The sequence below is a fragment of the Stigmatopora nigra genome, chromosome 3, assembly GCF_051989575.1.
Source record: "Stigmatopora nigra isolate UIUO_SnigA chromosome 3, RoL_Snig_1.1, whole genome shotgun sequence".
Lineage (NCBI taxonomy): Eukaryota > Metazoa > Chordata > Actinopteri > Syngnathiformes > Syngnathidae > Stigmatopora > Stigmatopora nigra.
This window is the reverse complement of record NC_135510.1, coordinates 1,017,500-1,042,246: the sequence shown is the minus strand read 5'-3', so window position 1 is coordinate 1,042,246 and position 24,747 is coordinate 1,017,500. Positions and strand designations below refer to the sequence as shown.

At 40.5% G+C, this 24,747-nt stretch overlaps 2 protein-coding genes across 4 annotated transcripts in view; one reads left to right on the top strand and one right to left on the bottom strand.

Moving 5' to 3' along the window:
- Positions 1-2,258, top strand: part of tubgcp4 (tubulin gamma complex component 4) — a 6,780-nt gene extending 4,522 nt beyond the window's left edge. Inside the window, exons 13-18 of the mRNA XM_077712873.1 lie at positions 454-598; positions 690-867; positions 939-1,073; positions 1,370-1,486; positions 1,561-1,700; positions 1,885-2,258. Of these exons, the coding sequence (XP_077568999.1) occupies positions 454-598; positions 690-867; positions 939-1,073; positions 1,370-1,486; positions 1,561-1,700; positions 1,885-1,891 (722 nt within the window). The 3' untranslated portion in view covers positions 1,892-2,258. The remainder of the gene's footprint in view (positions 1-453; positions 599-689; positions 868-938; positions 1,074-1,369; positions 1,487-1,560; positions 1,701-1,884) is intronic.
- On the bottom strand, positions 2,161-24,747 carry tp53bp1 (tumor protein p53 binding protein, 1). Of its 3 annotated transcripts, none has more exons than XM_077712870.1 (27): positions 24,298-24,747; positions 18,718-18,805; positions 18,519-18,615; positions 18,394-18,443; positions 18,150-18,324; positions 17,906-18,057; positions 17,504-17,621; positions 16,370-16,464; positions 16,121-16,299; positions 14,381-15,335; positions 14,178-14,294; positions 13,901-14,080; positions 13,444-13,510; positions 12,800-12,898; positions 11,959-12,199; positions 10,381-10,440; positions 10,142-10,294; positions 7,941-8,164; positions 7,520-7,675; positions 6,954-7,342; positions 5,853-6,044; positions 4,628-4,798; positions 3,954-4,145; positions 3,786-3,880; positions 3,503-3,699; positions 2,647-2,783; positions 2,161-2,573 (listed from the first exon to the last, which is right to left on the bottom strand). In XM_077712870.1, exons 1-27 carry the CDS (start codon positions 24,475-24,477, stop codon positions 2,356-2,358), a joined length of 4,977 nt encoding a protein of 1,658 aa, XP_077568996.1. In that variant the 5' UTR covers positions 24,478-24,747; the 3' UTR covers positions 2,161-2,355. The 3 variants fall into 3 exon arrangements, with proteins under 3 accessions (XP_077568996.1, XP_077568998.1, XP_077568997.1); XM_077712872.1 differs by lacking the exon at positions 24,298-24,747 and adding an exon at positions 24,064-24,196; XM_077712871.1 differs by lacking the exon at positions 7,520-7,675.

Genomic DNA, 24,747 nt, shown 5'->3' with positions numbered 1-24,747 from the left:
TATGATTTTTGCCGCATCTCTTTCGGGTATAACAGATCTCTACGAGCCCTGGGCGGACAATGCATTTTTTCAGTGTTTTTTTTCTCCGTCACTCAGCGTGAATGGCGGAGCGATCTCTAATACTATTGTCAGAGTACCAAAAGGATGAGAATACAGACACAGAAAAAAAGAAGTCGAGTCTTGAAAGTAAAGTTGTAAAACATTAAAGTATGGATAAAATACTGTTCTCTTTAGGAAAAATACATGTTATGAAACAAGTTCTGGACCCAATTTCATAAGTAGTGGTACCATTGTACTTAGACAGCAATTAAATTGTTCCACCTGGCTCACTTGCTGCCTTTGAAAATAATAGCGTTCAGGTTTATTTCTTTTTATTGCAGTCAATGGCAGTCAACAAGTTAAAAGTTATCCAATGTCAAGTCTCCCTCTTTTCCATTTTAAATATATTTGTAGAAATGATGGTCCCCAGAGACGGAACCAGCCCTCCACAAGATATCTCCCCTCGTGAGGTGCCCCCCACTGGCTGGGCAGCTTTGGGCCTTATCTACAAGGTTCAATGGCCTCTGCACATTCTCTTCACTCCTGCTGTTTTGGAGAAGTTAGTACCAGTTGGAACATTGTCTCTTTCCCAGGTTGTGATCATATGTTTTTGATTGCTCAAAATCACGTGTTCCTGTTTATTCCTTTAGATACAACGTTGTGTTCAGGTACCTGCTTAGTGTGCGGCGGGTGCAGTCACAGCTCCAGCACTGCTGGGCTTTGCAAATGCAGAGGAAGCATCTGAAATCCAGCCAGACGGACGCAATCAAATGGAGGCTACGTAACCATATGGCTTTTCTGATTGATAACTTGCAGTACTACTTGCAGGTAAAAGCCACAGGAACGACTGATATCAATCACACAGACTAAAATGAGTTTATTTTTCTAAATGTCTCCAGGTGGATGTGTTAGAGTCCCAATTCTCTCAGCTGCTTCAACAGATCAACTCGACCAGAGATTTTGAAAGCATCCGACTTGCCCATGACCATTTCCTCAGCAACTTGCTCGCCCAGTCCTTCATCCTCCTGAAACCAGTATGAATTTAAAATGCTGATTTTTGCACAGACCGCCGTTCTTGGGCGCTTTAGCTTCTCACTCTTTTTCAGTTTCAGTATCCTTATCCCTATATTTGTTTTGCAGCCTTAGTGTATGTCATAGAAAACATTTCTAATTTGCTCTAAATACCTGTATACATAGCCTCTGGAAAACCTTTTTGACCAGAAAATAACAAACTATTTGTAAAGCTCAGATGTTTTTGTGCAAAGAGCCAATTGGTGCTATTTTTTTTATATTTTTTTATTTTAATCTTTAATTATGCTTCCATTCTAAGGTCTTCCATTGCCTGAATGAGATCCTGGAGCTCTGTCATAACTTCTGCTCTTTGGTTAGTCAAAGTGTCGCATCCCTGGATGAGAGGGGATCCGCTCAGCTAGATATTTTAGTCAAGGTGCGCTGTTTATTTTTTTGGCTGCTTCTAAATGTTAAGGGAAGTTTGCCTCATTGGTTGTTGACCTTTCGCAGGGTTTCAGACGTCAATCATCACTTCTGTTTAAAATCCTTTCAAGCGTGAGGAATCATCAAATCAACTCAGATCTCGCTCAGCTTCTTCTGCGACTGGACTATAACAAGTACTACACCCAAGCCGGAGGAACTCTGGGCAGGTGAGTTGCACTTGTTTAGTTGAAACACCATTCCAACAAAGACTTCCAGACAAATGTGGCCATGCGTTCTTTTCAAGTATCATTTACAAGATGTACATTATCTTTCTTTCATAGTGAAAAGGTTCTTGTAATGTTTTTTTTTTTGGTTCAAAATGTAATAAAGCTTTAAATTATTTTCTTTTAGTGTTTGAGAAGACCACAGGATTATATGTTAGCTGTCATTGGACCTCCATTGCATCAGTCTTTTATCATGGATGAATATACTGAAAAGACATTTCGCCGAGTTTCAAATTGCAAAACTGTTGTCACTGAAAGCTGACAAACTAATTTGTGTCCACCTATTACCATGCTTATTGTACCAACTACCACTTTAGCGGTTGCTCCAGCTAAAAAGTAATTTTATAATTATGTGGAAACCTTTGCTGCATGTAAAGTTTTTGTGTCAAAAACAACACAATCCTTTAAAGTGAAACAAGAATCACAATTTATTCTTCCATAAAAACACAGAATGAAGTTGTGTTGCCAAAAATAAAACAATCCTTGAAAGTGAAACAAGAATCACAATGCTTCCATTAAAAACTCAATGAAGTTATGTACAGTAAACGCATGCAAGAGAACACATTTTAAATCACAAAGGTAGTTGGAACGTCCAGGCCTATGATGACGACGTTGATGATGGGGACGATAAAGTCAAGGAATAGTTATGGCGATAGCGAGGCTTGCATTGGAAACCGAGGCGCTCCCCACAGATGACACTCTGGATGAGCCACTCAGGAGACACCAGTGGAAGTTCAAGCGATGTCACATTTTTCTCAACAATTGGTGGGCAGGAATGGTCAGAGACGACAACATCAAACTTGCCTGCTGGGACATCTACACGAGAAAGGAAATAACTAAATGTTAGACACGTGGTAAAAAGAAATTTTGGTAGTCCCTCCGCACTTACCGCAGCTATCCTTATCAGCGTGAAAATGACGGACAGAAGAAGCACCACCCATCGTGGCAAGCTGGGCCCAAAGTTCCACTGGCTTATCAAACACCAGGAAAAAGTGCAAGTCCTTGAAAGGACTGCAGCGGGGGTGCCTGAAGGAAAAAAATATCGCATTTAATAGGGCATTGCAGGTTTTAAAAAACACTTTTAATTTTGAGTGGCGAGCGAGAACATTGCGCTGAAAGGCAAGCCTAACAAGATTAGTGGATAAGGGCACGCATACAAGGCACATGATTGGTTCCTGGCATGAGATTAACACATGAAAGCAACAATGAGGACCCATTACAATCAACTCATGATACTGCCAAGAGGTTTAGCTTTATTTTTCGAGCTGATTGGCAGCGCACCATCACATTATGGACGGATAGTATCACCCAGAAGAGCAGCTTTGTCTTGTGAGCGAATTGACTGTGCATTTGGAAATTTGACATCTATAAGTACTTCAAATTTTCTATAATGCGACCGGACGATATGAAGATATCAATTTAAAACTGGCTTATTTCGACTAAGATCTCGTTTTCCCAACGCAATACTCACAGCTTGCACGTTCATCTGATTATTAACTATCATAAGGATCTTCATGTGCTGCCGACAACCTGGCCAACATAAACGACCTGTCACAGCTGCTTATTAAATCGGTAACTTAGTTTTGATACACAAAGAGGCTAGCTGCAAATATGGTTCAATTCGGTGTCGGTAATGAGAAGCATAATCTGTTGGGCCACGGGCCCCAACTTCACATTTCTTTTACCCGGAATTGCATTTAGTTACACTAGTTGTAACAGCAAGAAATTGTCCAATCATTTATTACCATTCAACAATGGCATCATCTGGTCCCAAACCGGCAGGAAGTAGATAGTTCCTGTAGTTGAGAAGTTTGTTGTCTTTGCAGCAGTCTCGCACCCAAAGATGGGAGACACATGGCACACCACTGGCCAAGCACAGCAAATACTTCCTGGTACGGCAATGCTGGTCCACGACGAGTAGACTCTGGTAGGCCGCCTTGCACTAGACACAAAAGCAAAGCGATGTCAGGCCAGATTCTAACAAGATTTATGAGCGACGTTTTTGTGGGTTTTTTTTTGTGCGCTTACCTGTTCTTCATTGAAATCTGGCAGGACAAAGCCTCCACCCGCCTGTAGCTGAGATTCGGTGTACGCTTTGTTAAAGGGGCCAGTCTGCACATAATCTAGTTGGAAAAATGGAGCCAATACATGTCAAGCCAGCCACCCAAAGCAGCTGAAGAATAATACACCTCTCACCTTCCTCCTCATTGTCACTGGAAAGCTTATTGCCCAGTCGGTCGATCTCGGACGACACGGTCAGCATGAAGGCGAATCCCATGAAGAGAGATGCATTCTGGGGCATGGGGCCATGAGTCTCGGTCAGATCGCATGGCTGGACGGAGAGTTCCGTGCCGCTGCCAGACGTGTTGCAAATGCCGACTGGTTGACCTGTGGGAGCACACGGTGCATTTGTTTTAATGGTAAGCGTCGCCGCTCGGTTGTGAAGAGTTTGCGCAAATCTGATGAAAAACATTGAATGTGGCTGTAGTTAACTGCAACGAGACACACCAGCGACGTGCATCTTTCCTCCACCTCTAAACCACCACCGGGGGCGCTTGGTTCATTACCAATTAAGACTCCGCAGCCGCACAGGGAGGGAGGACTTGGCACTTGATATGACTGATGCCTCATTGGTTATGCTCAGCAAAAAGCAAAATGTATTACCACTTCCAAGACATCATATTAAAAAGCAGCATCATACTAAACATTTAAAAATTTAATTTCAAAAGTACTCAGCAGTGCAAAGTTAAAAATGGATACAAATAGGCAGAAATAATAAAACATTGCTTTAAAAGTGCTTGCTAAAAAATAACATTAAAAACATGGCAAATCATCATGGACTCATGTTTTTGGTGAATGGGCCTTCGTACCCGCTCTGGCAGCAGAAACCCTTCGGCTTCTTTTGGCCGGTGAGCTCTCGTTCTCGAAGCTCCTGAGCCTTCTCTTCGTGGAGGGGCCCGGGCTGCTGGAGGAACTGTGGTTAAGAACGTTCAAGCCAGTGGAGGCTACTCTGCGGCGCCTTTTGCCCTCCACCAAATTATCTGCGCAGTGAAAATGTTTGTGTCATTAAAAGAACACACAAAGTGTCAGTACAAAGAGAGAACCAACTCAAATTTGTGTACCAATGGTGAACATTTGCAAGTTGTCATTATTCTTTTTATTCATTTCCATTGCATTTGGATCCTCCGGATTTAATTAGAGTGTGCAAGCAAATTTGGAAATTGTTGGGAAACTACATTTGAATATTACAACAACTTGGAAATGGGTGACCTAGTTGCGTCATTGTCTTTGGCACTGTTTTTTGACTGACATGTGGTGGCAATAATATGAATGAAGGCCAAAAACATGCGTGATCATACCTGCTGTTTATTTTGGGTAATAATAAATATAAAACTTCATTTTTTCCATACTTTGTTTATAAGTTGAATAAATATTATCAAGCTTCAAAACCGTTTGTCGAGCATGTTTGGTGGGCAAAATGGGCAAAAACTATTGACCAATAAGATTAAGACTTTTTATGTAGCTTTAGGGGCCCAAAATGTTGATATATTTAGAAGAAAAAAACAGTTTGGACATGTAAGTCAGGTTGTCGTAGAAAAAAAATGATCAATTTGTAAACAAGTTTGTACAAAGGTAACATCAATGGCGTGCAAAAACAAGACAAAATATGCCCAGTTCTTAAAAGGTTACTGCAGACTCGCTGCTCGTTTTGGTGACGTATTTTCTTTTGTCTTGTGCTATGTCGCATCCACAATTAGTGAAGAATGGAGCAAATGCTATTAATTTTTATTTTTTAATGTACGTATACAGTTATACCTTGAGATGCACTCGTATCTCAAATGAACTTTTCCCATGAAAATGGACTAAATACAAATTAATTTGTTCCCGCCCTCTGAAACAGCAAAAAAAACAGGATATTATTGTAAAGTTTTTATTGGTTCTAATTTATTCTTCGCACACCCAAATAAGTGAAAGTATAATGTGCCAAAACTACTCTCTGAAGTTCAGTTTTCTAAAAAAAAAGTTACTCAAGTAAATGTAATGCCATGTAACCCACCTCTGGTTGCAACGTATGTATGTGCTAATTGCACTTACCTAGGCTGATGTCAGAGGCCTTGGCCAGCAGTGTGGAAGGTTCATAAGGACCAATACTGTGGTGCTCTCTCAGTTTGTTTCCCTGTTCAAGGGAGAGGATAACTGATGTCCTGTTATACCACTGCCTTTCACCATCTTTCTCTACGCTATAGAAGAGGTCTTGACCTTCTGTTTTGTAACCCTTGATAACACCTAAGAACACAAAGAGGAATAGATTAGCATTATCCGATTCCGTAGAGCACTAACAGAATGACTTGCTTTGTTTAAAGTGGGGTGTTTTGCATTTTAGGACTCTGGAACTATTGATCAGTAACACAACATGAAGCTTATAACATATCTCGCAATAATGTTTAATCGAGTATAATGCAAGAATGATAGAAGCTGATAAGAAAAAAAAAATGTACCAACATAGACTCCCAACACGTGTATGATTACTATCATGGTAGACTTTTTACGTGTCGGTAATATAGATCAACCGATTATCAGCGTCCATATTCGGACATTTGGCTATCGTATCATCCCTTTTTAACCCGACGAGCCCATATGAAAAATTAAATTTAAAACTGGATTATTTCCGCTCAGATCCAGCCACACCTTTCTTCTGGTGCCTTTGCCTGCTGTGTCATGCTCTAATACAAACAACCTGTCACAGCTGCTTGTTGAGTTAAGGGCTTTGTTGTTGCAACATTTTATTTCAATCCGGCTCCTCTGATTGAACTGTACATTCAATAACAGGCATCAACATAAGATGTAAGACTCCTCAATATATTTCTTAATATTGATAGAAAAGTTCCTTTGACCTTGTCATTTATTTAGTCAGTTCATCAAATTTTTGAAAAGCCTGCTACAGCAATTGTTCGATTAGTACGTATGTATACAGTATGTATTCTCTCTATTTTATTAAATGTTATTTTCAGTACAATCCAATGCTGGTTACTTATACAAGCCTTAAACATACAAATGCGCTTATATAAACCTTAAACATAAATTATAGTACAGAATACAGCACTGAATCAACTTCAATTTGAACACTTTCATCTTATGAACAAGCGCTCGGAACCTAACTCGTTTGTAATTAGGGGAGCGCCTGTATTTACTTACCTATGCTGAAGAATTCATCTTCCACTAAAGCAGTGACCTCAGTCTCCAATGGAATGGGATCACACAGCAGGATATCTTTTCCTGCCACCTCACACTCATAGCCATCATCAAAGCGCAGGCGGAATCTCCCCTCCCCAGGATCCTTGATTATGCGGCCAGAGTAGAAGTAGCCATTGGAAAACCACTTGGCCACCACTCGAAGTCCCACAAAGCTCCCGGCAGCAGGGCTTGGTTCCGCTGGGGATGACTTGGAGTGGCATGGGAGCTCAGTATCCGTGGGGATGACCGGCACACGTGGAGGTAATACATGGGTATAAGTTTCATCCTCTGAGGAGGACATGGGCTGATCTTGAGCACCGAGCCGCATAAGTGAACTAGCACCTCTACCCCTGTAAAAATCGGAAAAGTTGCTCAAACCCAAGTTGAAAACTGACAACGTAAAATACCATCTCATGTAAAGAACGTTAGTGGAAATAAGAAAAGTGCAGTGATAGATTACATGCAGATGCCCTCATTTGAATTTTTAACCTAATATACGTGGCAAGCCTCTGGGTGGGAGGACTCACCTGGACGAGGGCCGTCCACGTTTTGCCCGTCCTCCTGAGGTGCGTGGAGATAAATCTCCAGACTCAAGACTACCATTACCACTGTCTTTTGTGACCACTGACCCTGCCTTTTGGTCCTTCTGACCCTTCCGTTTTTGCCCGCCTCCCTTTTTGGGACTGCAGAGAACACAGAGGGGACGGGTGGAGAAAGTAAGGTTGCGCAGGCGCCAATATAAGGTTACTCAAATTATGAGCGACCCAGAATTAATGCCAGATGCAACCTGTGGCTAATACAGGAGTGTTCAGTGAATAGTTTAGAGATTAGTGTGTTAGTCAGGTAAGGAGAACAAGGGACACAGGAAAAGCAGATGTTTTTTTTCACCGAACCTACATGCAAGAGAAAGTCAAGAAGCCCATGCACAGATCAGAGATGAAGCAGTACCTGAAAGATTTAGTGCTTCGGCTGGGCGGCATGATGAACTCTGGCCTGGATAGACCTGCATTGGTGCTACTCGCTCCTCCAGAACTTTGTTGCAAGCTGGAGGCCTTGGATGACAAGGAGCTAATGTCACCAAGGTCACCAGAAGTTAGGGAGCTGCTGATTGTGCGGCACGGAGAAATGTCGCCATCCAACACGTGACAGTCCACAACTGGATCCTCGCTCTCCTAATCACAAAGTTCATTTAAGATTTTAAACATTGGGATGTGTGGAATGGGTGATTAGATGTCTTAGCAGCACCCAAAATTCCAGTATTTAACATAAAACTAATCTATTGGCCTGGGAAATTGCATAAATACTACTAGTTTGACTGGGTAGGACGAAAGCCTCCTTGTTTGACTGTCTCCTCTATTACAACACAGATGACAATGTCCACAGTGTATGGGTACATGTGTGCCAGTTTGTTCGGATGTTCTAAAATGTATGAATGTATCTGTGTCCATGTTCTTAAGTGTACGTCTCTGCAGCAGGGTCTGTTTACTTAACCAACTACGTTGTATGGTATTTAATGGATTAGGCACAGAGGAAGACGAGATGACAGTGCATTGACTACTATAGAAATATAACATGTAATCAATACAGTGTTCCCTCGCTACTTCGCGATTCAGCTATCGCGGATTCATAGCTTCGCCGATATTTTTTGGAAAAAAAAAATAATAATAAATTACAGTGAAACAACATATTTTACAGTTTTTTTTGTTATAACATGAATTTCACTCTCTCTACCTGTATTATATATGGTGTACTGTATACAGGGGGTAAAAATTTTTAAAAAAAATTGGATTAAATTCAAATTAAGCATTTTTGAAGGGGAATCCCTACTTCGCGGAAATTCACTTATCGCGGGTGGTCCCGGTCCCCATTAACCGCGATAACCGAGGGAACACTGTATATTTCTGAGCAACTACAACAACAACTAACAATTATAGACATATTCCTACTCGCGTGTAAATATCAGAAGCCTCAACAAATGATGATCGAGACACTCCTTACAAATACAGTCTACAAATTGTATGTGATTGGTTGTAGAAAAACCTGGATGGATGTTAAGCCACACACCAACATTTTAAATTATATGGTCTAAGTTGTTAACAAAGATCAGATGTGGCAGATATGGTAGTGATGTATGCCTATACATTTGGTCAATATAATGTTGGAACTTATGCCATGTGAATGTTTTTTATGGAGTTGTTTATTAATATATTTAAACATATATTTTGCATTTTTAAAGGCTGACTCTAAAGTGGAACGGGTGGTGCAGAGCGATTAAGAGATGCAGGACATCATCGAGCCTGCCCACCAAAAGATCCAAATGTTAATTCCCTGTCGTGTACTTTATCTGTACTTATGGACGCACATGAGGCACACAGAGATAAAACAATAGACTGAACCTTGTCAGCACCGTACCATATCCTCTTCTAAAGACACAGAATGGATTACATTTTTTTCCCAAAAGCCTATTACATACTTTGGACAAACAGCAGGCTGATTTAAAATTTCGTTAACCCATTTCAAGGCACTCTCTTCATTTGAAGAAGGCATGTAATTATTTCCTTACTTAATAACAAGGAGTTTCTCCCTTTTATGCAAATGTTATGAAAACATTCCAAAAATGTAAAACTTGTTAACTTGGGTTAAGTTCATCCCACGTCATTATTTTTTTAACGCGAGGTAAATTTACATAGCTTCTTTTTGTGAGGCTTCCAATTGTCTGCTTGCCCATAGTGATGAAGACTTGAATTGATTATTTTATTTGTTTCAAATTGCCCAGTCAACATTTCTGCAGGTTTTATTCATTACATATTTCACATGATCTTTTTCAAAAGTAAGGTATTGTAGCTACTTTCATAATTGAATAACAATTTATTTACAGCAATTGGAAATTTCAAATTTGCAAGACGGAAGATCAGGTAATATAATTATCGATATCGACTGATGTTTTTTTTTTTTTTTTAAATAACAATTTTGTTATACTACCCACACCTACTTTAAGTATCACAACAAAACCCACTTAAACACCGGAACGGTAAAAAAAAAAAATACAGAAACATAAAACAATATCCATCCCGAATTTTACTATGTATCAGTGACTCTGCATGCCACCAATTTTACTACAAAGGGATAAAGAAAACATTAAATCATACCTCAGTGACTTTGCGATCCACCTCTTTGCCATCCTCAAAATAAACATCTGTAATTATCCGTGTGACAGTAGTCCGCACTTCCTGGATGGTGCGCACGTGTCTGCGGTGGGAGGGGCCTGAGGTTCTTCGAAAAGGTGGGGTCACTGGTTCACCCTATTTATGACGAAATAGAAGTTATTGAATTATCTCAAAGATCTTACTCTTTTTTTGTGGGGAGAAAGAAAACAAAATATCTGCACCTTGCCAGTGGGCGAACACTGCATTGGTGTAGCATAACTCGTTTTCTGGGGAGCTGCCCGCTGACAAACACACAAAATGTTTGTTAAAGAAACAACAAACAATCTCAACATTATATGACACAGTGAGGAACATTAGTATTTGAACACAATGCAATTTCCCACTTTTGGAGGTTTGGAATATACATACAATTGTGGTCAAAGGTTTACATACACTTGTGAAGAACATAATGTCAGGGCTCTCTTGAATTTCCAGTTATTTCTACAAGTCTGATTTTTCTCTGATAGAGTGATTGGAACAGATACTTCTTTGTCACAAAAACATTCATGAAGTTGGTTTCTTTTATGACTTTATTATTGGTGAACAGAAAAAAAGGGATCAAATCTGCTGGGTCAAAAATATACAAACAGCAGCGCTAATATTTGGTAACATGTCCCTTGGCCATTTTCACTCCAATTAGGCGCTTTTGGTAGCATCCATAAGCTTCTGGCAAGCTTCTGGTTGAATCTTTGACGACTCCTCTTGACAAAATTGGTGCAGTCCAGTTAAATTTGATGGCTTTCTGACGCGGACTTGTTTCTTCAGCATTGTCCACAAGTTCTCAATGGGGTTTAAGTCAGGACTTTGGGAAGGCTATTAAAATACCTTAATTCTAGCCTGATTTAGCCATTCCATTGCCACTTCAGTCGAGCCTTAAGGTGCCGCTTTTGGAGCACGGGCTTCCTTCTTGCAGGGCAGCCTCTCAGTCCATGGAGATGCAAAACACACTTGACTGTGGACACTGGCACCTGTGTTCCAGTAGCTTGTAATTCTTGGCAGATCTGCTTTTTGGTGATTCTCGGTTGAATCTTTATCCTCCTGACCAATTTTCTCTCAGCAGGTGATAGCTTGCATTTTCTTCCTGATCGTGGCAGTGACAAAACAGTGCCATGCACTTAATACTTACAAACAATTGTTTGCTCTGTTGCTCTTGGGACCTGCAGCTGCTTTGAAATGGCTCCAAGTGCTTTTTCAGATCCATCTGAGCTCCTTTGACTTTCCCATTGTAGCGTTTGCATCTAATGAGCCATATTCAAATGGCCTCAGAGAAGTGACCAGCTGTGGTCACTCAATCCTTCACAAGCTAAGAGGCTATGTTATGAAGCTCATTTCACTGACACAACTTTCTAAGTCACCAAAATTGCGTGTTGCTGTATGTATATTTTTGACCGAGTAGATTTGATCACTTTCTGTTAACCCATAATAAAGTCATATAAGAACTAAATTTCATAAATGTTTTTGTGACAAAGGAGTATCTGTTCCAATCCCTCCATCAGATAAAAATCAGTTGTAGAAATAACTGGAAACTCAAGAGTGCCATGACATTATGTTCTGCACAAGTGTTTGTAAACTTTTGACCACAACTGTATGTGCTTCAAAACTGTAAGACACAAAATTAGAAAGTTTCACAAAATCATTTTGTATGAGATCCAAAGCAATGTGAAACTGTACTTAATTGTTCAGAAGCTTCTGTGAGTGACCAAAAAAAATCAAATAGAGTAAATATTTGGGCATTTAAGTATGTATAGTGACTGAAGTACCTTGTTAGGAGGGCTCGCAGCAATAGTGCTGTCTGTTTCCTCGGATGAATCTTTCTGCTCTGGAACAGTCGGTTCTAGTCCCTGCTTCTCTACTGATGGCTCAGCTTGCTTTTCTTGCGGGAGCTCCTGTGGTACCACTACTACTTCCTCTTGCAAAGACTCTGATTGGCCATTAAGTAGGCTGTTACATCCTAGTAATGAAGTCTGTGGGCTTCTTAATGGAGAGGTTAACACCTCTCCCCTACAGAACCGAGAAAATTGAGAACATTAACAATAGAAGTCTGTCAGAGAACGAAATACTGCAGTTGTCCTTTTGGACTGAAAACTGACCACAAAAATCATTAAAGAGCCTTCTTGCACCAAAAAGGTAAATGTGGCTTAATATGTTCACTTTATGAATCAACTTCCACAAATTTTCTTTATAACTGTTCATCATAGATTTTTTTTTAACTGACCGCAATATAAAAACGACTTCCAAGTAGCAGATTCAAGAATTGCTCTCTGAGGGATAAAGACCTTTTTAACGCTGATTCCTGGGGGAAAATCATGTATATGCAGGCAATTCTAAAAATAACCGTATGCCCCACCGCCTAGCAGGCAAAAGTAGGTCTCTTATTTCACATGCAGTACACAAAGACAAGACGAATTATTTCACTAAAATACAAAACAACAGTAGATACAATACCACAATCACAGGGAATTAACTATGTATTCAAGCAACCATTTAAAGCAAAAAAAAGATACCAAAATTATATCGGAAAGTTCTTCTGTATATATTTACAAGTCGGTTTCTTTGGTAATCATGCACATTGGTTTAAGAAAAAATGTAATAGCTTCTTACCTTGCAACAGGTATGTTTATGCTTTCAGGCAGACAGCCATCATCTTCCTCAGCTTCCTTCTGTCTGTGCACTTGCCTGACACGACTGAACACTGACGGACTAATGGAAGAACAAACTCTACATGTAACTTTTTGTTGTTTTAAAAAATGAAACAAAAGTACTTGTATTTCAAATACAGTGAGCTGGTACAGTAGTTCCTTGATTCTCCTCGACCACAATACGTTCGAGAAGGCTGTTTGAGAAGTGATTTGTTCGAAATTAATTTTCCCCATTACAATTAATCGAAAAAGAAATAATGCATTCCAAGCCTAAAAATTAGGCTCTTAAAGATATATTTTTTAAATGTATAACTTTCCTTTTTTACAACCCCACAGCCTCACTATTTCCATTTGCCTTCTTTGATCCATGATTGTGAATTAATGCAGTCCTCAATATGAAGAAAACAGTAAGTAAATCTGCTTACAGGCTGCGTTATGTACAATAACAAAGCACGTCGTGCGTCAGCTAGTCAGACCACGCATTATGCCTTTTTGTGGCAATTGTTGGTGGTATTCGAGTTCTGGATTTTTGTTCGAAATCAGAAGCATTACTCCGGGACGTTCTAAAACCTAAAGATCCACTGTAATGTACTGCTGTCTACGTACCTGGTTTCAGCCTTGGCAACATTGGAGACATTTGCAACAGGTTCATCCTCTTCTGATAGTGCTGGTTCTGCAGGGGAAGAGTTGTGACTGAGAATGAGTGAGTGGAGCATCTACATGGTAACCACATAGCTACAATATACTCAGCAGCAGAGGCCTTGAACTTTCTTCATTTGGGATGTGAAATCTGGGACTACAACCCTGACCGCTTGGACGCGGTATGGGAAATCATTTAATGGTTACTGGGCAGACTAAGACTATGAGAATCAGATGTCAATTTTAAGAATGTTTTACAGATTGTAAACGACACTAAAAGCACCCAACATGCAGTCTATCGCAAAAAAAGGCATTTTTAATTCTCGAGTTAAAACACCAATTTTCTTTCGTGCAACGTGCAAAGGATTTAATAGCGGGAGTTAAAATACATTGCAATAAGTTTCAATGATTGCCTTTTGCTTACTCTGCAGACTGAAGTGTTCTGAGCTTCCCTCTTCAACGGGGGTCACCAATGTCATTCTCAAACTCAGCCTATTGTCTCCCCTCTCTGCTGAGTCGTCCCCACATACTTCTGAAATGCCGTCATTGGCTGCCATCACCTCATCAGCACCAATGGGAGCCTCTGACTTCTCATTGAAAGTCTCTGGTAAGAAAGGAATACCAAAGAAGATCAGATAGAAAATAATGCTGCGACTTAATATATAATGTGGGTATGTATGGTGTCTTTGACAGAAACCCACCGATGGGAGTGCTGTGTCTGAGCGTCCTCTTTAGCTCATTAATTAAAGGAGGTGTCACTCCAACAACTGGACCAATCAATTCACCATCTTTAGGCAATGTGAAATGGAAGGACATTTCTGTATAAAAACAAAATCGGGTTAGATCTGAAAAATGATGTAAAGATGCTCGTAGCTAATAAGAATCTTTGGATTAGTCATTATACCTCCTGAGCTATCACTTAAGCTCTTATCTTTGTGTCCCTCTGCTTCTTGCACCATTGGTTCAAGGCTATTTGTGGATGTAGAAACATTGCCTGTGTTTGAATGGGGACTCTTGTCTTCTGGGAGTTCCAACAGTGTTTTGGGATTAGCTTCCGCAACTCCGTTGCTCTCACCAACCGTGACAATAATTTTGTCTCCGTCTGCACTTATTACCTTATCCTTATCACCGGAAGACGTGAGCTTGCTTTGAGACAGGACTAAAGTAATATTCTTAACGCTGCCTACCACAGTGCTCTCTTTGTCCATAGCTACTTCCTCTGTGGTAAGTGCTTCTTCGACTTCTACAGGTGCATCATTTTGTACTTTGACGGTGTGACTATTATCTAATTCAGAGTTCTGTGACTGTGAGGAAATGTTACTCTTTGCAGGATCCAAAACAGACACATGGGAGATCGCTGGCTGTGAGTCCAGACTATGTGTGACATCCGAAGGAGGTTCACACAGAGATCTGTTGGCATTCACTTCATTCTCTGAAGGTTCTAACTTTAACTGGGGAAAAAATATATTCGGCGGACTTGTCTCTTGGACAGAATCAGAGTCGTTCACATTCACATTCAAAAAAGGAGTTGGATTACAAGGTTTGGGACTGGTGGCACTTTGTGATTCAGTCTGGATGTCATTGCACTCGCTTGTCTGAATAGGGCATGACACCACCGAGTTGGTAGTCTCGACTCTATCTTGCTGTTTTTCCAGTTCTTCTATCTGTGTATCCTGGGATTCCTCTATTATTTCGTCAGTGAGTTCTTGAGCATTGTTGCTGTTGTTTATGTTCTCAGAAAGTTGTAAAGGCATTGAAAAAGAAGTTGATTCCAGTTGAGAAGACTCAAGAGAAAAGGACGGAGTCTTGTTGACAGATGGTTGTGGAGCCTTTTGACTGATTGTTGCGACAAACACATCCTAAAAAAAAGCCGCCCCAAATTAGTGTCAGGAGACATTAAAGGGCATACTCATTAATACAAAACTGAGTACCGTATTTTCACAACTATAAGGCGCACTAAAAAGTATTTGTGTAAAAGTTGTGAAAAACTGGTAGTAAAAGACTGTTTAGGAACAAGACTGTTGTGATGAATGAGGCAAAACACTCCCATCGTTTACACTTGGGGACTTCCACCCTGACATCCCGCTCTCTTATTGAGCCCACAATTGGAGCCCCGTGAAACTGGTTGACTGGGGATAACCCACCGTAACTCTTTTGGGACATTTATGGAAATAAATACATTTTGGGGCCTCCACCTACTACTTCTTAATATTTTCTCGACCCAAAGCATGTCATTGTCGGCTTATGCTGCATGAACTAAGATAACAGCAATACCTCTTGCTCTCAAATTACTGTCGTTTTAGACCGGGGGTTTGTGAGCTGATAATAGTCAGCGGTCACCATATTTGTGCAGCTAATAACTAGTCATAGTAACTTACTATGACTCTAGTTATTAGCTGCACAAATATGGCGACCGCTGACTAGTGTCCTTACTAAGTAAGGAATGTTTTAAATTGGGGAAAAGGACTGAATGTTCCTATCCACGTACACTGCACTCTACAGAAAATATGTTTTTATACAGTCCTCAGGAGAAAAGCCACCTGTAAACATTCATGAATAGTACAAGGGCATTAATAATGGCACATAATGGTCCAAAAACAAGCAAACATCCTTTCAGATTAGAGATATTAAATGAGGCACTTACGTGTGAGAACTCGGGCTGTGAGGGCTGAGAGAGAGGCTTCTCTAATGCAAAACCAGGAGAATTCTGTGATACAGGAGTTGAGGTGGGTGGTGTCATTTTGGAGGAGGCTTCGGTTTCCATCGGCACTTCCTTCATTAGCTCTTCTGGAGGCTGGCTGGTATCCATGGGATCATCAGCACCTGACAAAGCAAATGCTTTAGCTCACAAATTAGCTCTTCCAATACAGATAAAATCGGAATATAGTGTTACCCTGTTGGCTGTCTGCGACAGTTGGTGAGTTAGGGATTAGCAAAGCACTGTGGAGAAAGTTGTCTGGTGTCGGGCTGACATAATCAACAGAGCTTCTAGGATGGGGAAAAATAAATGTAGGTGATTTTTTTACCGTATTTACTACAAACCAGATTTCTATGGGATAATGTGAAGTAAAAGGTCTAATTTTCAATATTTTATTCAGAATATAATATAAATGAAAATTCTAACTGGGATAATGTATCATCATAATGGAAACATTCATTCATTTTCCATACCGCTTATCATCACGAAGTTTATAGGGGTGTTGGAGCCGATCCCATCTAAATACAGGTAACAGGCGGGAGTACACCTTAAAGTAGAGGCCAGTCAATTGGAGGGAACGAGGAGACAGGTGATTTATGCTCACACATACACCTAAGGGCAATTTGGAGCAGGTTTCCCAAACCACCGGGCCGGCCCGGGTACTGGTACCGGTCCGTCAGAGAAATGACTCATCTAACTCAGTGGAGTTATGTTTGATTCTCTATCTGGATTACTCTGCCTTTCTTTCCATCGTGTCGCTGACTGACTGGATAGTTTTACTTTGTGCTGTTTGTTCTTCGTCAATGCCATACACTCTGAGCAAACTCTGACAGTGAGCGTGCCACTGCTAACCACTGCTAACCACCGAGTGAATGTGGAATGACACTTTATTCTAGTCCGGGAAAAAGTAAGTTTTTTAAATCACAGGCTCCGAGGTATCACTTCACACCCTCACTGGAGGACCCACCCCCCTATTTAGGAAGCACTAATTGACAACCGTAAGAACTCCTTTTATTCCTGACTTAAAAAATGGCCATTTGGCTTTTCATCTGTTTGTTTAATGTGCCTCGTCTTTCCAGCCTCGTTTTACTACCTCTCGTTTTTTTTTTAGATTTGTTTGATTGAATGAAATTTAAAATCAAAGTTTCCCTTAAAACAATACATTTTCTCAGTTTAAAATTTTGCATCATCTTTGCTGTTTTTTTTTAAAATAAAATGTTGTGATTTGTTACCTTCATATCATTGCGTTCATTTTTATAGTTTGTTTGCCATTTCAATTTTTTTAGGCATTGGGTTTGTCTTAGTGTGCTCACTACCACATTGACTTACTGGGATAAACTTTGTTGTGCCGATGTTCTCTGTCCGGAGAGATGTAAGAGCTGCAAGGTGTGGGATGGTGTTGCAGCCGGGCAAACTTGTTGCTCTGGCTCAGACACAGTACTGTCTACTGTACTCAGAGGAGAATTAAGTCTAGTAAGTGAATTTAGTTGCATGAATGTGAATATTTGCCTGACCATCTAGTACAGGGGTGGGCAAACTATTCCACAAAGGGCTGCAGTGAGTGTGGGTTCATTCTAACCCATAATCAGTGGGTTGTAGTCAGGTGCTTATTGTTTTCTGCAGAAATCTCATTGATCAAAGTCTGTGCTGGATCGGTTAGGAAAAAAATCTGCAGCCACATCGGCCCTCGAGGACCGGTTTGCCAACCCCTGATCTAGTACATGGACTCACCTGTCTTGTCATCATCAAACATGTCTTGCTGAGATGACATTACTTCAAGGTCGCGCTGCCCTACATCATCAGTGGCAGCGAGAGACTGTGAGTGCAGCAGCACCTGAACGTTTAATGTTTGACCTGACTGGCTGCTGGAGCTCACCTCAGATCTTATGGAGGTACAGAAACTTTGATTGGCAAGAGCATTGCAGATGAATGGTTGCATTTCAAAACAAAGTTATATTGGATTATATGGTTATACCTGACCACTTTGCGTAGCAAATCCTGTGACGTTGCGATGTTAATACCTAATTTGGAGTGTGTCTCACTGGCTAATTGGGGCTTGTCACACTCATCTCCCTTCTGACTGTTCACTTCATCAATAACAAGATCCTGACTCTGAGAAAGTGCAAGGAAACCAAACTGCGAGTTTCCATCTGCAAAACAGAAGACGCACATTTGTGTTCGGTGCTATTCTGTCCTAAAAATGGCATTAGTGCTCGTACCTTCAGCTGGAACACAGGTTGTGGAATCAGAATCAATTGGCAAATTGCCCCTGAAATGTTAAGGAATGAATTAGACAATATTGAATAAGCATGAGATGTTTGTTATATATTTAGCTGTTGGTTACTTTAATTTGTTTTGAGGGGGATTGAAGAAGAAAACTTGACTCTCTTCTTGACTCTCTTCTTGGCATTCTGAACTGATGTTAGGCAGAGCAACAATGCCTAGAGATAAACAAATATGACAACTGTTTAGGTTATGTCATAAACAAACAAAGAAAAATAATATGGATTAAAAAATTGTTATTGAAAAAAAGAAAAACTAACCAGGACCAGCCTGGCCGTTGCTATGGTAGCTTCCAGATTGGCTATCAGTCTGAGAGGTTCTACCTCCTGGTGGTGACGCTATCAACTCCTGGAAAGACAAGGCATTTTTGTGATGCAAAGATTCATTCAAGCACATTCAGAAATATATTGAATATGGATACATATCTAGAGTTTAGAGCACGTGTCAAAGTGCCGGCCCGGAGTCCAAATCTGGCCCACTGCATCATTTTGTGCGGCCCGAGAAAGTAAATCATGAGTTTGTTCTAGGATCAAAATCAAACAGTGGCGGCCGTCAGGGCCTTCAAGGCCTATCTGCTGGCCTAAGAAATATCTGAATCACAAATTATATTTTGTCCATCAATACTTATTAAATAATTCCAAATTGTCCGTTCGTTGCTTTTCCCCCTGGTTGTACTGCTTCCAGATGTGCATTTTCATATTGAAGCATTTAACCAATCACATTTTAGCCATTATTTGTTGCCAGGGTCAGAAATCTGCCTCAAGGCCTTCACAATCAGTTCTGCAGGCTCTGCTGCATTAAACAAGCGTCGATAAGACTGTTGCTTTAATCAATCAGATTTTGAGTTGGCAAAACCACAATGCCTTGTCGCAGGCGTAGGGACACGTCATTGCCTTCTCGCAGGCATAGGGATACGTCATCGCTTTCACCAACTGTGAATGGCTAGTGATAGTGGATTAGCCAGAGCTACCAAACTGTACCTAGAGCGAGCTCCACAAGCAAATATATTGTTGTGTTGTTTTAAAGCCATTTTAAAAAGATGGACATCATTAAGAAAGGTCGGACAACTCCAAAGCAAGCAAATCTGTCACAACCGGGAACGAACATTTTCAGCACTAAATCGAATAAAAACGTATGCTAGAAAAACGGCAGGACTTTCATTCAGCATTAGTTTCGATGGCGATAGGAAAGGAAGAAAGGATGAATATTGTGTACAGTTAAAAAGGTTTTTGTGAGTAATATATAGCTATATTCCTAAATAATATTTCAATTGTATAAGGGTATTATTGATTATTTTTCATGTGTCGCAGCTGTAGCTGCAGTAGGTTTTATAGCCATAAAATATAGTATATAATAAAGTTTTTGAGGGTTGGATCTATTCGCTGAAGGCGTCGCCAGAAAATGCACGGACCGCGGCTGAATTCAAATGATGATAGATGTACAATACATTTTGACACCCTTTGTTTAGATTGTAAAAAACTAGGAGCAGAAAATCATTTATTTATATACAGTTGAAGCCAGATGTTTACATCCGCTGTGCAAAAACATTTTATTTTTTGTCTCACTGTATGAAGTCAAATTCAACTAAGCCTTTCCAGTTTCAGTTTAGTCAGGATTAGCAAAATTATTTAAAACTGTTAAATGTTTACCTCAGATGTTACTTTCTTCAAGGTCAAAAAATTCCCATTCACAAAAAAGTATTTAAAGAGCACTAAGAAGTCCAAATCCTCAGGTCATTTGTATTTTCTTGGAGGACAAAAGTTTACATACGTTTCCTTAGTACAGAGCAGCATTTCCTTTGTCAACCACTTGGGGCTTGTCACACTTATTATTAAGGCAGAATAAACCACCAGTCTTGTTTTGAAAAAATCCCAGAAACCCAGCTTTGTTCACTTTTTATACTAACCCTGACCCTGAAAGTACTAAAGGAAGTATCACAAGGCACTTGTAAGTCTTATCAATATGCCTGATAGGGATAAGCGCAAAATGAATGGCAATTTGGATGAAACTTCTCATAAAAAAAAAAAACTGACTCGCAGAAGTCTATTGGTTCATATTCAATGAAATATCCCATGTTGAAGCTGTCTCCAAAAGGACCGACATTTACACATTGCACAACATGCAAGTGTGCGGGTAAGGGACCAGCTGCAATAGTATGTTAATGTTGTGGAAATTTGAGTTTGCCAAAAAATGATCAACAAATTATATTGTGTTCACTTGTTATACTTATTTTCATTAGTTTCTACTTTTTCAATTGTTTGCAAAAACACTTTCAATTCATGTAAGAACATGATAATAACAATTTGATTAGAATTATTATTATTTTTTTTTACATTTTATATCAACTTTACGTGAATTGCATTCACTTCGGGAAAAACTCCGGAAATGGGACAAGAGTACTCCTGAAATGGGGTAGGATGGCAGCTCAGTAAATGTCAATATCGTGAAATGACCAGCCAACAAGCAACTCACATGTGAACTCATATGTTTTCCTGTATTTTACACGTTTTTTGATCATTTCAAATTGTGTACGCCCTGTAACAACCTTTGTACGGGAAAAAATGCTTTTTGAAAAAAGCATGTTTTTGGAAAACCGACCGTCTTCCCCATTTTGGCTCCAATCCGGATCGTCTCAGTCTGGTAACAGACGTAAACATCATCGTCGATTGCTAATGTTGTCAAGCTTTGAGCATGATATGCACACGTGCACTAGCCGCTTCCACCTTTTCACTATGTAAATAAAGTAATCCCTTAATTGTCACGGTTAATGTACACCAGACATGGTCACCAGTATTATAACTACCACAGTACTTGCTTTACATGCTTTTTCCATCAATACACAAGTCGGTTCATCAAAAATTGTATGTTTATTGAATATTACAACTATAAACAAACCAAGACTAATGTATTAATATCCAATTATAATCTATATATAAAAAAATGTAAATATTTTAAAAGCTCTGCTCACATTGAAAATAGTCCACTTGAAATAGTCCAAAAAAATTAGGTTCATGTTTGAAATCCCCCCCAAAAATAGGTTGATGATTGTATAAACCAAAAAAACTGGTCGATAATTGTAAAATCCAGCCCCCTTTCGGCAAGGTATACACCTTTGTGTTCGGGATTAAGCAGTTATAAAACCACTCATTATGGAGATCTTTCATCATCCAAGCTTTTTCTTGCTCATCCAGTACACAGGTAGCAAGGCCTCCTTTTGAATTTTTCAAACCAATCCCTGCTTTGTGAAAATTCACAAGGGTCACTCGCGGCACTGGTGCTTGGCTTTGGCTCGTATACTGTGTCTTCGTCGGGAGCTAAGCAATCATACAAGTTCTTGACCTTGGTTCGGACGATGTTGGTATCCAGAGGATTGTTTTTCGCACTACATTGCGAGACCCAGACTGAGAGGGAATTCTCCATTTTGACGAGGTTTTTATTCCTCGTGGTTACCACGCATTTGGTTTCGCTTGTAAATGAAAATGTAGCCGTCTTTTGAATGTTAGTCTCCTCTTCTTTTTTTATGCACTGCACGGTAGATTCAATGATGCCACAATGGTGCGTGACATCAACATACTTTTTCACCGCTCTCAGGATGTCAAGCAACTGAACTTTTTCAGCAAATGTCCTCATATTCCATGTTTTCTTTGCATCAAATGAAGCACTGGGTGGTTCTGGATGCTTGGGAGCAGTTTTTCATTTGGGTGTATAATTGTAAAATCCAAAAAAGAAAGCTGGAATTCACTCTCTGTACCCAATGCTAAACGCTACACGCAGGGAACAGAAAAGACCGGCCGGCGCGCGTGTCCAGAAAGGCATTTATACTGCTTTCTTCTTCTATGGTACGGTTAGAACCAATCATTACAGCGGAGAATGGGCGATACCCTGACTTATGCCAACTTTCCCCGCAATTTTCGTGTCCTCTGGTTGCAAACTTTTTTTTTAATCATTAATTAATAGTAGAAAAAAATCGCAAAGTAGTGAAATCACAATAATATAAGTCACGATAATCGAGGGATTACTGTATGACACGTCATCTCAAACTAGATATGAATTTAGTGCACGCAAAAGGCACACCAACTGATTGGGCACCTTGTCCACTGTGGGGAAATTTTTAGACTTTTAAGTGTGCCCTCTGTAAGTAAAAAAAGTGCTGCTTTGTGTTTGTATGGTTATTATAGCTTAATAAGGTGGATTGCAATCATTAATAAGGTGAGCAATTGGCCGATGTTGACAGGTATGAGTTCACAAAAAACATTGTTAAACCTTTCATGCATAATTTAAGAATTTTCATAGTTTTTAACCCGTATGGAGCAACAACTCATTGGCTGCCATTGATAGTGCTAGAGATCCCATCTATTTTCTCTGGAAATTCATTTAATCCTTTCAGCCAAAATGGATCAGATGTCTAGCACCACTAATGGCACAGAAACATGACCATTTACAGCCAGCCTGTCTTCCCAGTTTAAATGAACATTTCTCAGATTTATCACAATTAATTACTTTTAAGGAGGGGATAAAAACAAATCTAATTTGCTGCCCGTTGGAGCAAGTGGTTACAACATCGGCCTTCACAGCTCGGGCATCCTGGTTTCAAATCCAGGTCACGTCCACCTGTGTGGAGTTTGCATGTTCTCCCCGGGCCTGCATGGTTTCCCCCCGGCACTCCAATTTCCTCCTACATTCCAAAAACATGCAGGGTAGGCCGATTGGACACTCCTTGTGTCCTGCGATAGGCTGGCCACCGATTCAGGGTGTACCCCGCCTCTGGCCCGGTGTCAGCTGGGATAAGCTCCAGCGGTTCAGAAAATGAGATGCGATTTTCATTTCATTGGCTGTGTTCTTATGGAATGTGTTTATCAATTAATTATTTTAAATTACGCAAGAATATATTAAAAGGGCAGCCCGGCGGCTGAGGGGTTCACGCGTTGACCTCACAGTGGGGGACCTGGGTTCAAATTCCGGTTGGTCCACTTGAGTGGAGTTTGCATGTTCTCCCAGGGCCTGCGTGGGTTTCCTCGGGGTATCCGGTTTCCTCCCACATTCCAAAGACATGCATGGTAGGCTGATTGGACACTCTCAATTGCCCCTAGGTATGAGTGTGAGCATGAATGGTTTTTTGTCTCTTTGTGCCCTGTTATTGGCTCGCCACCAATCCAGGGTGTCGTCGTCGTCCCCCCCCCCCTTGCCTCTGGCCCAAAGTTAGCAGGGATATGTTCCAGCACCCCCAGCCTTAGTGAAGGTAAAGCGGTTCAGAAAATCGGATGAGAGATGAGAATATTAAAAAATAACAAATAAGATTGAAATAATAATAACAGTGGCTAATATATATTTATTTAAATTATTAAAAGTCTACTTTTGAATAGCTGTCCGCTCCAGAGACCCCTGTCCCAGAAAGGGTTAAAATATGGTTCCATTTAAAAACCAGAAATGATAAATGCTAAATACAGTCTGCTCTCTTGCACGTACACTACACAATACATACACGGAACAATGCCATTTTGTTTGACGCTAACAAGTAAATAACACACTACCTTTATTGTTAAAAAAACAATTGTTTCACAACTGCAATGCATCATTTTAAGCCATGTCAATGGTTAGGACAGTACCTTTTCAAACATGATTTTCTCTAGAGAGACAGCATTGTTGGAGATTGAAAGGTTGGGGAGGTGCACCTAAAGTAATAATATCACTATTAGCCACCAACGCCCTGCGGCCTAACAAGTCACCACTAACAGGCTGTATTCGTTTGACGCCACTGTATATAAAAGAACAGGGCTTTCATGTAAGTGTATGTATGATAGCAATGACCAGCAATACGTCACGTTTGACTTGTTTCTTACCAGGACGGGGCTACAGGCGTTAGGCTGCAGGTTTGACAGACGCCGGGCAAGCACAGTTCGGTAGCTGTCCTCGGGGTCGTCTTCTAAGGCGACGCTGTCCGGCTGGGAGTCCTCCACGATGAGACAAGGGTTTTCCGGCTGGGCCATGCTGGAATCCAATTCACTTCCGCCGGTATCCATTAGGTCGGGCCGCCGCCGTGAGTAGGGGGAGACTACCAGGCGACACAAAGAGGCATGTGTTCTGTGACCGAGTCGTCGATTGTTGTTAGCTTAGCAAACAACAGTCAGCGTGGGTTTGTTGCAAAGGCCCACCGTTTTACTCATCGATTAAAATATACGGGCGTCAGCATGGAATCATTTCGTTGAATTTTGTTGATTATGTCTGCGAGCCCGACGCTGTCTACCACCCAGCCGTCCTGCACAGCGCGGCAAAGAGCTGAGAGGAAGCCT

Bases quoted from the DNA above. Each gene is read 5' to 3' on its own strand.
- tp53bp1 (XM_077712870.1), bottom strand. From the start codon at position 24,477: ATGGATACCGGCGGAAGTGAATTGGATTCCAGCATGGCCCAGCCGGAA. The intron at 18,058-18,149 runs GTATAACCATAT...TACCTCCATAAG, and splicing joins TTGCTACGCAAAGTGGTCAG to ATCTGAGGTGAGCTCCAGCA. The intron at 12,899-13,443 runs GTACGTAGACAG...TTCTTCCATTAG, and splicing joins GTTGCCAAGGCTGAAACCAG to TCCGTCAGTGTTCAGTCGTG.